This window comes from Thalia democratica, chromosome 1 (assembly GCF_965202585.1).
Source record: "Thalia democratica chromosome 1, ktThaDemo2.hap1.1, whole genome shotgun sequence".
In the NCBI taxonomy this organism is placed as follows: domain Eukaryota; kingdom Metazoa; phylum Chordata; class Thaliacea; order Salpida; family Salpidae; genus Thalia; species Thalia democratica.
In genome coordinates, this window is record NC_139165.1 from 54,145,873 (window position 1) to 54,160,878 (window position 15,006).

Here is a 15,006-nt window from a genome sequence, read left to right on the forward strand (position 1 = left end):
TTCCAATCAAGTTTAGTAGACTTTTTATATGAACTTTATTTTTAAAAGATCTACTAAATTTTAATATATTTTAAAGCTATTATTATTTCTATTTTATTCTAAATTTCTAAGCTTATAATTTTAAAAATATATTATAAGCTTAGCCTTAAGTTTTTAAAAAAAATGTAGTTTATAGCTTTTAAAACTCGAAGTTTATTTTAATCAGTATTAGAAAACCTAAACTAAAAATAAAGAATTTTAAAACTTCCGTATAAAGATAACCAAATAACAAAAACACATTTAGGTGTTTGTATTTTTTTTAGTTGTACAATTATTGTTTTAAAGAAATTTTGGTAATTTTTACTGAAAACGGTGATAACGATTTTTTAATGAAAATTGTTGTTAATACTATACTTGCATGTTATCTACAGTCAAGTTACAAAATCAGTTTACTGAACTGATATACTTACAGTATAGCTTTAAAATATGAGCCTTTTTAGTTATACTTAATTACTAACCATTTTTCTTTAAAATCTAGCTTAGTGTTAAAAAAACGAGTAAAAAAAAAAAATGTTAAAGGTTAATATATTTTTTTTAGCGATTAAATGTTAGCAAATAGTTTATATTTAATTTTTTTTAATCAGTTTTTCTTAAGTTATTTTTGCAAGGTATATTAAACCGGTTTTTGTTAGCGTTAGAAAATTAGCATTTCATAGCTCCTAGTATTATAGTTTGAAAAGATAAACCCATTTAAAATAAGTGTATAGATCTAGCTATCGATCCACATAGTATAAAATTCAACTGATAATGTAATACAATAATTTACAACTTGTTATAATACTAATAAGACAAAAGCTAGTAAAATTATCTAAAGGTGAGAATTTACTTAGTTTATCTTCAAGATTTCATAAACCTACATTTGAAATATATTTATTAGTTCAGACTGTAAAAACTTTATTTTTAGAACGACGTACATTTGAGCAGAAAGAGCAAATAGAAATGATTTTAATAAACACACAGGTAAAATAGTACAAGTAATGCAAACAATATGCTAAAAAGTTTCAGCTTGTAACAATGGAACCAAAAAAAAACAACTTAAAAAATTGCAACAAAGTTTTGCTATCATGGCTGTGAAAGTTCAATTATATTAACTTCGTTTTTAAAAAATTGTATAACACATAATTTAAAACAAGGTAAGGAGTTGGACAGGGCTTATCTTTTCGATTTCTGCATTTGGATCTGTATGCTTTCTTATACAAGGATGCCTGCATTCCTGTAAGTTGTAACATGAAATTAAACCGTTAAAAAAACAAATGTTTAATTTTAGTAGGAAACTATCAAAGATGTTCTAAGATGCAAAAAAAAAAAGATAAAATTTATTAAACTTAAACATAAAAAATGCTATTCTGCAATTAGCTATTTATATTTAAAAAAAAAAAAAAAAAAAAACAGAGCTAAATGCACAAAATCTTTAAGTTTTTAAAAAACTAAAATACAAATATGATTTAGTTTTAAATATCTGTTTTATGTTTTTATAAAAATCTAAGACTGTGAGTTTTACTGCTGATAAAAAGATTAAAATCTTTTTTTTTCATAAACAGTATAATCATTATGTTTATCAAAATAAATACATAACTTATCATCGTTTATATTTAAATAAATTTAAAAACTTTGAAAATATTGATATATGTGAAAAAATATTTGTTAAAAACCGAAATGGTGCATGTTTTATTTAATATTTTGTCACTGTGCTCGAAGTGTTTTTAATTAAAATTTTTATTTTTGAGAAAAATCAAAAATATATCATAAGTAAAACTAAAAATGTTTTTTTCAAAACATTATAGCTTGAAAAAAAAAGAAAATAAAACAAATTTAAAATATCGCGGTTAAATAGTTGTATCTATATTTTCTAACTTTTCAGTGTTAATAAGAAACAATTTAATGTAAATAAATTAAAAAATAATATCTGAAGTTTGTATAGTATATTTATAATGTTTACAACTTTTAAACAGAGATCTTCAAATAAACAAATAATGTTAACTATTTTTTTTAAATTAACAACGAATATACGAACCTCCCAGAATAGAATACTGCAGCTTTTACAAAACAATAGTCCATGATGATATGAACGTTCTTTTATTTCAAAGTTCCTTTAAAGTTTTATGTGGTTAGGCAAATCAACATTTTCTTAAATATGTTTGTATATAATAATTTATTAAAATTACACTAACTGACGTTTAGCTTTGAACTAAAGTGAAAAGTAAAATTGGTTGATTGTAAATTAGGTAGTTTTAAAATTAGTATATTAGTATACTAGTGTTTTAATTAGAACATTCAGGGAATACAAAATCTTAAATAATAAATAGTGTTTTAAAGTAAATGTGAGGTTAAAACAAAACAAGTATTCGTTTTACAATAACTTTATATATAACTAAAAATATTATATTATATTAAAAAACTAAAAATAAAACTATACTTTTTAAGTTCATAATAATGTTCCTTCCATTCATTTTTGGTTGGAACAACATTTTCTGAGCTGTTGTTAACTTTGTTTTCAATGTTTGTACTTTCTAATCTTTTGACTAGATTAGTAGACATATTTTTTCCAGTTTGAAGTTTGTCGATGTTTTCCTTTTTAAATAAAAAAATATGTATGCTAAATCAAAATTCTTATTGAAATTCCATTTTAGAAATTGATAATAATAAACTAATGGAAAAATATACCCGAAGAGTTTTTAGATAACATGTATATTATTTATTTTGAATTTATCTTATAGTAAATACTTAAATGACTTGAACTTTTAGATCGTAACATTATATTTTTAAAAAGTGAAACCTAAAAATAACACAGTTATAAAAATGTTTCAGACTTACAATTTCTAAAGTTTACACTACGTAAACTGTAAATTATATATGCTAGAACTTTAGGATTAAGTTTAAAACAATAAGTATTTAAAATTTTTGCTTTTAAATAAAAAAAAAACTTAGGCTAAATTTCTAATTTTCAAGATTAATTTGTTGAAAAAAAATTTTTAAACCTTATGTTAATATTGTATTTTTTGGTTAAGAACAAAAATTATAACAGTTATTATTAAAAACATATTTATTAAACGCTTATAAGTAAAAAAGCATGCTAAAATTCAAAACAAAAAACAATTCAAGAAGACTTAGAAGTCAAAAGTATTAAGGTCTTTAGCAAAAATTGAAGACTATATTATTTAGCATTAAGTGTATAGTATTTTTTGTAAAAAAAAAGTTTAATTAGTTGTACTAAAGTTTGTGAAAGTTAGAGCCAAATATCTTTATGTTTTAATGAACTTTATTTATTTATTATCATTAAAAAGTATATTAAGACGAACTTTTTTAAAGTTTGTGTAACATAAGTTTTTCCAAACAGAATTTTGTTCACAAATATTACTGAATGTTCGATTCACCTTCGAAAGACTCACAACATCGAAATCATCAATTAAACAAGTAGCAACTTTGTGTTGTAACTCCCAAGGAAGGTCAGTTAGTGTTAAGCCAAAGTCTACTCTCTAAAAACAGAATTACAATAAAATTATACAAGCTTTATACACTTTTTTAATAATTGCTATTGAATAAAAAAACCTCTTTGTGAAAACATAAATATTTTTTATTCTTAGGTTTTATTAAAAAAAGTTTTTTTACCATGAGCTCAAGTGATCCTTGTAAAAGTCTTAAGTTTATTTATTTTTGAATTTAATTTACTTCAAAGTATATTGTATTTAAAAATAAGATAGTACAAAACTTAGTAACATAGTAAGAAAATATTTGTGAGTAATCTTATTGGACTTGTAGTATTAAAGGTATATTTCGATTCATTAATACAAAACACTAATTCCCGGGTGCACGGCTGTTCAAATTCTTAAAATTTTTTTGAAAGGGTCTCAACTCAAAAAGTAAAACATATTTAAAAAAAGCTAAGAAATGCATATGTAGGTCTAATTAACACCTTGAAACACTTTATTTTCTTTAAAATTAAAATAAAATTTTTGAAAATATGGCTAAAATACGTTTTTAAATGTAGTAAAACTTAAAAGATTTTTAAACTCTTTTTTAATAATTGTTTTTTCCCAAAAACAAAAATAGTGTTTTTAGGTAATAATTGAACATACATACGCATTTTTTATTACTTTTTAATTATTTATTACTTGTTTAGTTGTGGCTCTTTAAACATTTTGTCGGAGTTTGAGCTATGTGAATTTGAAATTTCATGTAACCCTAATTCCCAAAATAAACACCAGGGGCGGCTTTATTTAATTAGTATTGTTTAGGACAAAACATTTTACAAAATTTTACATGAGTAAACTTAATCATATAGTCTTTACGCCTATCTAGTTCTTTGTTTATATAAACTATCTAATATTCCCTGCATAAAAAGCGTAGTCCCTGATTTGCACAGTAATATGAAAAAAATATAATATTTCTATTCTTTTATTCTAATACTTGAAAACGTTTTTGATGATTATTTTTTATAAGTTTGAGAGTATAAATAAACATTAAAAAAAGTAGATTTTGCAAAATAAACTACAAATTGTTATAAATATTGTTGTTATTCACGATAAAGATTTAAAGAAGGAACATATAAAAAATATGAGCTTAAATTGTGTAAAATCATTATACATATTAAATTCTACTAAAACAGTCTACTATAATAAAAACATTTTATTATACTTTATAAGCTATCAAATAGGGTCTTTGGACTTACTCTAGGAACTTGAATTTGTTTCAACTCTTTTTGCCACACTCTAACTCTACTGATACATTGTAACCATAGTGTTTTCGAACAGAAAAGTTTGTCACGAGACTGACGTTGCAGTGACGACATAAGACCATTTAACAAACGCTTCATTGCATGTATTTCATTGAAACTTTCATGAACTATTACAAAGAACACATGTTAGTTATCACATGTTTTTTTAGGTTATTATTAACTTTTTGTTAAATCTATTAAATTAGTGTGTATTCAAAACACGTGCTCATAGAAACCATTTAAATAAACTTATACTTGTGTATTTTAATTTGAGGTATTGTAAGCTAACTTTATTAAGTAGTAAATAGAATAGTATATAATAAAAAGTTATAAAACCCTCTTCATATAACTTTTACGCTAAAATACGTTAAGTCTAAAAAGCATCAAAAGTTCGGTATTTACAGTTGATAAGTCTAAAGGTTTAGGAAGAATTTCTAAAAATAATTAGGTCAGCACAATCTCAAAAATAAAAGACGGAAATTTTTTTCATCTAGAGCTAATATTATAAATATTCAACAATATATGAAACATTGTCAGTTTTAGGTATTCCTATAAATTAAAACTCTTAAATCAATAATTAAAACTTTGTAACTTAATTAAAAATGTATTTAAAATATTTTAGCTTGTCAAGCAAGCATTAGTAGCCCGCGACCTATATTTAAGTTAAAAGCAATTTTTGAAAAGTAAGATTATTTGAATACTTTTGTAGAAGTAAACAAATGTGTCGTTTATTTAATTGTGGAAACAAGAAATGTTAAATTATTAAAAGTTATATTAGACTTTTACTTTTGGACAAACTTTTAATTAATTTATTACAAGTAAAGGTACAGTGGCCTGCGGAAAATATATTTGTACTTATTTCGGCCAGGAAACACTTTGACTATTAATATTGGTAAATTACTTATAAAAAGCTTCCGACCCCTTATTTTGATAATTAAAAGTTTTTATTTTCAACATTATTATTAAAAATATATTAAAAAGATATAATAAAAAAAGAACCGTGAACAAGACAGTGATCTATCAGGTTGAACAAATGAACTAAAGCACTTCCACTTAAGCTGTAAAGTTTATGATAAACTATCAACTCCACAACACGCAGTATGTACTGGAATCTTAATTCGTTAGATACAGCTGACTCAAAATCAAGTCGACGGAATAACTCCCCTGTTGTTGAATACCCGTGTACCTGGAAAAATACAAAAGTTTAAACTATTTTGCTTATGAATTATAGTAGTTAGATTAATAATAAGTCCGACTTTTCAATTAAGTGTAATGAAATTTAATAGGCTTTTAATTAAACTAATAGTATTTAATTTCAATATGTAAAAAAAAATGTAAATATTTTTTTAAAATTATAAATCCGAAGAAAAATTGAACAATAAAATACCATAACAAAAATTAAAAGTAAAAACGCTTAGAAAAAAACTATTAACCATTTATTTTATTTTGTTTATAAAATCAAACAAAATTTTAAATACTTTTAATTTCATTCGAAAAGTTCTCTTAATAAAAAAAATAGAAGTGCATACTTCTTTGCTTGCCCTTGAACCAATTTGAATCCATTTTTGGTTTTCTTTCACACTGCTTTTAGAATCTGTTAAATATATAGTTGAGAAAAAAATAACACACTAAGACTTAATTATCAAAAAACTGCAGAAATTTGGTAGTATTGAATTTTAAAAAATCAAACAATACAATATATCAGTCAAATTGGTAAATTTTATTTTATTCCACTACTAAACAGTAGTTAGTATAATATTAACACTGTTGTAATATTAATTTAAAGTTTGTTAACTAATGAATTAATTAGTAACCAGTGTTAACCTAAAAGAAGCAACTTTATAGTGATAAATTACAAACGGGTGCACGAAAATTCAAATTCTGATAATTCAAACTCAGGCAGTTAAAATTTACAACATTTTACATGTTTTATACTTTATATGTATTGTTGTTTACAAAAAATGAATTTTATTAAGTCATAAAATTTTAATTCTTACACATTAGTATAATTTTGTAAATTTTAACTGTTGGAGTTTGAATTATCAGAATTTGAATTGTCGTGCATTTAAAGGTTTAAGATGGTCATAGTTATACAATTTTGTACTTCAAAAACAATTTTTATTATTTTGCAAGGATTTAAATCGTTTAGATTTTATTATAAAATAAATATAATAAGTCGGATCTAAAAATATTTCACATTTTGAATAAAGTTTTACAAAAATAACTATTTTTGAACTACGTCATAATTGCAAAAGTACTAGTGTAAAAAAAATTTAATCTTTATGTTTAACTTAGTTTTTTATTTGATGATTTTGTATGACTTTTTTAAAAGGTATTTTTATTTATTACAAAAAGTTATACATAACAAAAGGTTACAAAATATGTTTAGTGTTACCTGGAGCCGCTGACAATGTTGTATACAAGCTTCTATGCTTCTTGTCTAGAACATGTTGTAAGTAAGCTCCTATTGCTTTTCTTACTTCACTTCTTTAATTTATTTAAGACTTTAAAATAATTTTTTTATTCAAAAAGTTTCTTTGGTTAAAATAAGCTTTTTTTTGTTTACTAATCTATCGAAACAACTGTAATTCAACAGAAATAATTTTATAAACTGTGTGAATATTGATAACATTTAAACACAAACCTATAAGCTCATGATTTTCTTGAAAAACGGAAATATAAGTGTTTATGAATTTGTTAATATTAGTCAATCAGTATTATCATTGAATATAGTTAAACGATTAACGAGTAGTTATTTTTACTTTTAAACACAACTTAAATTTTTCATAATTGTGTTATAGGATTTTTAAGTTCACAAATAAAAAAGCTTTTTTCATATTAGTTTAAAAATTTATTAAAACAATCTGCACGAAAATGTTATTTCAGTGGTTGGTAATTTTAACTTAAGTAAGTTACCAAATCACAAAAAAGTAATAAAGTTAAGTTTGTTATGCTTTTAGGTAAAAGTTATGTTATTTTTTTAAACATACATTTGAAAAGTAATTTAATCAAATAAGGTACTAAAAATTCTCAATTTACCTAGGTATAGTATCCATTAAAACATCATTGCGTTCAAGAACTTTCCAAGTGTTTGATGTATCTGACTTGTACCAACAAAAACCTGGTCCACGAGGGTCTTGGCCAAAAAACGGCATCTCTATTCACAACTCAAAGATTGATTTGGATGTATAAGATTTAAAGTTAACCAAGCAAATTTTATCTAATTTTGTTCTTATTATTAATATTTTCTATAAACTTGGGCATGAGTTAAAAAATCAAAACTGTTGAGCTTTATAATCAACTATTTAATGTGGTAAAAATAGATACAATTTCATTTTAAATTTGAAATACAAATATAAATTGTACTCTCTGTTACTGATTACCTAAAAGCTTTTGTTACTAAACCACTACAGTAAAAGCTATGAATTATTAATGTGTTGTTGAAAAACAGAAATAAACGTTATTTTGAACAAATATAATTTTCTTATTTAAGTTATGAAGTAACTATAGAAATAAAAACTATGAAAAAAATACTTTATTAAAAATAAGAAACAAAAACACTTATAAAACCGTATTTCTACTACTGCGATGTAAATGTTATATCATCAAAGTTTTTTCTTCTCTCTCTCTTTTTATCCCATTGGCAAGCAATACAAAAACACGTGACTAAAATGTGCGCATTTCTATTATATTAAGCTTATCACGAGGGTACTACAAGTTATTACAAAAAGAAAACAATGTTTCTTGTAAACACATTATTGTTTTTTATACAAAACGTTACAAATTTTAAAGTTTATAAAAACTTATGCACGTAATTTTTTGTTACTATTTTTTTTGTATTCTATTTATAAAAAAAATTGTATACAGGGGAAAACTTTAATGTGTTCAATTTTAAATGTATTGTTTGCAATGTAACATATAAGTTTATTAGAAAAAGAACTACAACAAAAAAAAGTAGCTAGTTGAAATGATAGTAACTTTTTAAACTATGAATAAAATTTTTAAAATATTTTCTACTCAAAAGCTTTAAAGAAAATTAAAACAATTCTGACATAAAACTGAAATTTAACTAAATGTAACTCAAAGCTAATGAATCAAGCAAATTTTTAAGCTGTAATGATAAATAAACAATTTTAGAAATAAAGTGTTATTAAAGTATCTATAGAATTAAACTATAAGAATAAACTAAAACTATCAAAATGTTGTTTTATTTATCACAAAAAAAGTTTTCACGAAGATAGTTTTTAATTAGAAATATTTTTTAAGATTCTTTACATTTGTATAAACAAATTTTATCTATTAAAATTTAACATCATTGTCTAAAACCCGACTCGTATTTTTGTGCGTCTATGTATTTCATTTTGTTTTTCATTTCTAAAGTAAATTAAAGTTATTTTTTAATTAATATCTTTAAAGATTTTAAAAAATGAAAAAAGAAATTATTTTATGATTTTTATGATTCTTTTAATTTATTTTTCTATTTTCCTTAAAAAATATTTTAATTAACTATAAACAATGTTTAAAAAGTTTAGTTATAGGCTAAGTCTGTTTTATAAAAAAAAAAATTTAAATATAAAAATTTAAGTTAGTTTTAGATTTTTTTTTTTTGATTTTTATTTAAATTGATTAAACAACAATTCAACTTAGTTAAATTTCTTTTAATTATAGTTTTAGTTTCACTAAGTTCAACTGTGCAAAAAAGACTTTTCCTGCAAAACTGACGACTAGTGCAAAACTGACGATTGTGATAAATTGACGATTTGTTTAGTGAAGCTATGGATACTCGTGGAAAAATAAAACCCAAGCAAAAGTAAAAACTCTTGCAAAAGTGTCAATTAACTTTGGTGAGAATTGATCGGGCGGGATTAGAATCGGGTTGCAATTGATCGCGTAGGATTTGATTCAGTCGGAAATTGATCTGGGGGGAATTGTAATTATACCACCTAGTAGAGTGGTTCTAGGTTTTGTTATTGGCACAGTTGTATTTATAATACAAATGAATGATACAGATTAAGAAGTTGATGTCTGCAGTAGACGACACAAAAGTATTTAGCTGGTCTAATATCGTTTTACAAAAGTGTTTGACAAGATGTACCATTAGCCAAAAGAAAAAAAAATCCTAGTGAAAGTTCTTTTACCTTTACTGACTTTAAAATAAACAACGCCAAATTTCCTTTAAATTTCTATTTATAGAAATTGATTCGGGTTGGAATTGAACGGACGGGAATTAATTCGGATTTCAATTAATGTGTAGGAAATGATTCAGGTTTAATTAATCGGATGGGAATTGATTCAGATTGGAAGTGATCGTGTTTGAATTGATGGGGTGGAGTTGTAATTATACTACCTATAAGAGTAGCTCAAGTTTTGTTTGTAATATAAATATCTTAGTTAATTGACGATTTATATAAGGTTCTTAGTTATTGTTAAGGTGTTATAATAGAGCCAACATACTAGTTACATCTACAAAATTTCAGCTGCTAGACTTTTAAAATGTTAAAAAACTCAAGACTACTGATATAACCACTTAAAAAAAAAGTGTACTATTTATATGCTATATATAACTGTTCAAAATATAGTTTTAATTGTTTGCTAACAAAAGATCCTAGTGAAGTAACTTCACTGGAATAAAATAAAATTTAATGATAATAACGACATATAAAGAAATCTATCCCAATAATGACCCAGAAGCGCTTAAGCTCATTATCATCCAGTGAAGAAATATTTAATGAAATAAAAGTTCCATATAAAAATGTATTAAAAAAAAGTGGTTTTAAATGTAACTTAACATACATGATAACAAATAATAATACTAATAATAGTAATAATAATGATATTTTTAACGGTAATAACGATAATAAACATAAATATGACAATAATAAAAGTAATAACAGCATCATTAATAATATTAATAACGATAAAGATAATAGTTTTAAAAGTAACAGTAATAATGATTATAACATTAATAAAATTGTAAATAATTTTGATAGTAACAGTAACATTAATAACAATAATTGTAGTAATGATAATAACAATTACAATAATAATGATATTAATAATAACAGTATCACTAGTGAAAATTATATTAAAACGCAAAAAAGTAATAAGTCTCGTAATAGCCGTGTGTTGTGGTATAACCCACCATACTGTTCTAGTATTAACGTAAACTTGGGTAAAGAATTTTTGAAATAAGTAGATAAACATTTCCCAAATAATCATTGTTACCGTAAAATATTTAATAGAAAAACTTTAAAAATTTCTTATAGTTGTATGAATAATGTTAAGTCAATAATACAATCACATAATAATTTTGTTTTATCTAAATATAATGAGTTGACAGCACAAATTAATAATAACAATAAACCTAATACTATTAAAAATAAGAGCAACTATTCAGATAACACAAACGTAATTAATATTAGTTTAGACATAAAGGATAACAATTGTAAAAATAACAAGGTTAGTATAAACAATAATGACAACATTAATCTAATTAATAAAATCAATTATAATAGGCCTATAACTAGAAGTATCAGTAAAAACCTAACTAAAAATATAAACTCAATTGTACATAAGGAATCATGTTCTAATAATAATAGTAATAATAATAATAATAATAATAATAATAATAATAATAATAATAATAATAATAATAATAATAATAATAATAATAATAATAATAATAATAATAATAATAATAATAATAATAATAATAATAATAATAATAATAATAATAATAATAATAATAATAATAATAATAATAATAATAATAATAATAATAATAATAATAATAATAATAATAATAATAATAATAATAATAATAATAATAATAATAATAATTATAATAATAATAATATTAATCATAATGATAATGATAATAATAATAATAATAATAATAATAATAATAATAATAATAATAATAATAATAATAATAATAATAGTAATAGTAATAATAACAATAATAATAATAATAATAATAATAATAATAATAATAATAATAATAATAATAATAATAATAATAATAATAATAATAATAATAATAATAATAATAATAATAATAATAAGTATACAAATAATGATAGTGGTAATAAGAGTAATAGTAGTAACCATATTAATAATAACAATGGTAATAGTATTAATAATAACGACATAACTAATAATAGTAATAATAATAGTAATATTAATAAATATGATAACAATAATAATTATGATAATAATAATAATAATAATAATAATAACTGTAGTAACCAGAAACATATCAATATCTGTAATACTTATAACGATGAAGTAATTAAATGTGGTTTTAAATTCAAGAACAATGTAGGTAAAAATTGTAACTGCCGTAAGTCGAATAAAATAAACTGTCCGTTACATGGTAACTGCTTAATTAAAAATGTTGTGTATAAGGTGCGTGTTAAATGTAAACTTAGTGAAGATAAAAACAAAAACAATAATAATGTTAATGATAATAATAAGGATAAGGTGTATATTGGTTCGACAGGAGGTCACTTTAAAGATAGGTACACCGGGCACAAGTATACTTTTAAGCATGTAAATAAAAAGAATAGTACAAGATTGTCAGACTTCGTTTGGCAGTATTTTGATAGGTATGGAACCAAACCAGAAATGGAATGGAGCATCCTCCACCACGCCAACAATAACATCAGTAGCGCGAGCAAGATCTGCCAAATATGCAACCTTGAACGAATGGCAATTTTAGCAGAAGATAGTAAACAATTACTAAATAAAAGACGTGATATTTCAAACAACTGTGCACACAACCGACGGTTCTTCTTCAAATAACACCTTGGCGCCTTCTCACCTTTCATACTTTTCATTCACCTTCTACATACACACACACATTCAATTAACATATATTAATATAATTATATATCCTAAGTAACATATAGTTTTATTCATTTATTATTTATATCCATTTCACACAAGTCACTTTCTATTCTCTGAAATCTCATATATTCACTTTACCCTCCGACTATAATTCTTCACACCTTTATATGTTAAGTTCCAAGTTTAATTGGAAGCCTGTATTCAAATCACAGATAAACCGTGCTTTTTTACCTACTACGCCCAAGAGAGCTAGTAGGTTTTTTACTGCAGGTTTATACTTAGCATATGACTACCTTGTTGTTTTAAATTTTAACTTTCACATATAACACAATTTACTTATTAAATATATAAAATATCTGTATGGGATATTTAAATCAAACAGCCGACTCCTACTTTACCAATTAATTATTTTATTAATTATAAAATACTATATATATTTAATTCAGGTCATTATGATTTTATGTATGTCGCTGCAAATTAATTATCGGTCAGTACATTGTAAGCCTAGTAATAATTATGTTTTCTGTGTTTTGTTTTTTCCTTAAAGTTTAATTTTTTCCTTAAAGTTTAATCTTTTCATTTTTTTCACTTTTTGATTTTTACATTTGAACTAAATCTGCTTCCTAATTCTATATAACTTTGATTCAATCATTACTAACATTTGATATATAATATACATGTTACACCGAGTTTCTGTGACTTTTATTGCCTTCAGCGTCGCTAAGTTTTATTAAATTTTATTGATTTACTAACTAATGGTTAATGTTTTATTTTTGTTCTAAATAGATTACATAAAAACAAAATTAACGTTCTTGCAATACAAATTGTTTAGTTTAGGTGGCCTCATTTACATTGTGACGTAATTATTAGTTGTAACGAATGTATTTTTTTCGTTAGTTAACGGCAGTAAATTTTGATTTAGTTATCTTTCCTATTAACGTAAGTTGTTTGTTTATATTATGTTTTGTTGTGTAATTTAGCTTACTTATTTATTTTAGACTTAATAATTACAAATATCATATAGTTTTATAACAGTCGGATTTAATATTAAGTATTTCACCTATTAATAACTATTATCTGTAGAATATGTCTTATTTTAATGAAAACATATATACACCTACTTTATTCTATGCTTCTATTCTCTCATTACAGTAATTATTTTTTTACAGAACCCAGTTGAAGTGTGTTGATTCGTTGACACACAGAAACATATGTTGGTAGAATAAAGGAAGATTACTGTATAATTTGTTTTTATTTATGCTATATATATATACAAAAGTTCCCGGTAAATATATAACTAAAATACACAAAATAAACTTTTGCTTGAGAAAGCTGTTTTTGCGTTCAATACGCGTCTTCATCAAGTATTTCATTTAATGAAAAGCAAACTTGTAAATACAACAATAATATACAAAATTAGCTATTACGTAACAATAGAATAGTTAGTTGATTTCAGACAAAATTATTAACTAAGTTTAAAAAAAGTGTTTTTGATAATGTATACAGCCAGTTTGTAATTCGCTTCTTTTGTTTAGAGATTCTGATTTTTTAACGTTTACAATTTGGATTTTTTCCGCATTGCATAATTAACATCCGTTTTTTAAACTGTATTTGTTTTATTTTCTTGTTGAAATTTCTGAGTGAATTTTGAAAATAATTTTGTTATTTTTTAGTTTCCAAATAAACTGCGATAAAGTTGTCTCATTTCTATGTTTTTTTATGTTTGAAGCTGTACTTGTGTTTTAATTAGCGATTCTTGAACGATAGTCAAGTAAAGCCAACATGAAACTTGGTCTGGTTTTCAGTTATGACAATCGCTTTATAAATAATATTTTCCATTAGGCAACTCCCATTTACCAGGTATTCTTATATACATATAGCATATATATAGTACACATGTTTTTTAAGTGATTGTATCAGTAGTTTTGAGTTTTATTATATTTCAAAAGTCTAGCAGCTGAAAATTTTTAAATGTAACTAGTTTGAAAATTTTATAAACTTTTATCCACAATCTCTAGAATGCATTCCCTAACCCGCGTTTCCACGCTTTTGCAGAATGGAGCATTGAAATATAGAATATTTCTTCTCCTTTTTTTTTGTTCATACCCTTCTCGTTTTTGTGGCTATAGGCTAACTCGTGATCGTACCCACTTGCTCTTAGAGCTTCCTGGTATTGTTGGGTTGTTTCCTTAAAAATTGTTTGACCGCTAGAAATCTTTTGGAGACAATTATTCACTGCGACCGGTATGTGTTTTAACACATGCTCTAGGTTAGGGGTGGGCAACGTATATAGTTGACGGGCCGGATCCAAAAAAAAAATAGTCCTCACAGGGGCCGGAGCATTTCGAGTTAGTGATCTACTGGATTCAGCTGGATCCTTTTTTCGATTCGGATCCTAATTTGAA

At 23.8% G+C, this 15,006-nt stretch overlaps 1 protein-coding gene across 1 annotated transcript; it reads right to left on the reverse strand.

Annotated features, from left to right (window-relative positions):
- Positions 1-916: 916 nt before the first annotated feature.
- Positions 917-8,025, reverse strand: LOC145849405 (F-box only protein 25-like). The gene is made up of 9 exons (XM_082954467.1): positions 7,793-8,025; positions 7,149-7,240; positions 6,283-6,347; positions 5,753-5,939; positions 4,709-4,881; positions 3,339-3,515; positions 2,456-2,610; positions 2,054-2,129; positions 917-1,252 (listed from the first exon to the last, which is right to left on the reverse strand). The coding sequence occupies exons 1-9, from the start codon at positions 7,906-7,908 to the stop codon at positions 1,163-1,165; spliced, it is 1,131 nt and encodes a 376-aa protein (XP_082810593.1). The 5' UTR covers positions 7,909-8,025; the 3' UTR covers positions 917-1,162.
- Positions 8,026-15,006: the final 6,981 nt, after the last annotated feature.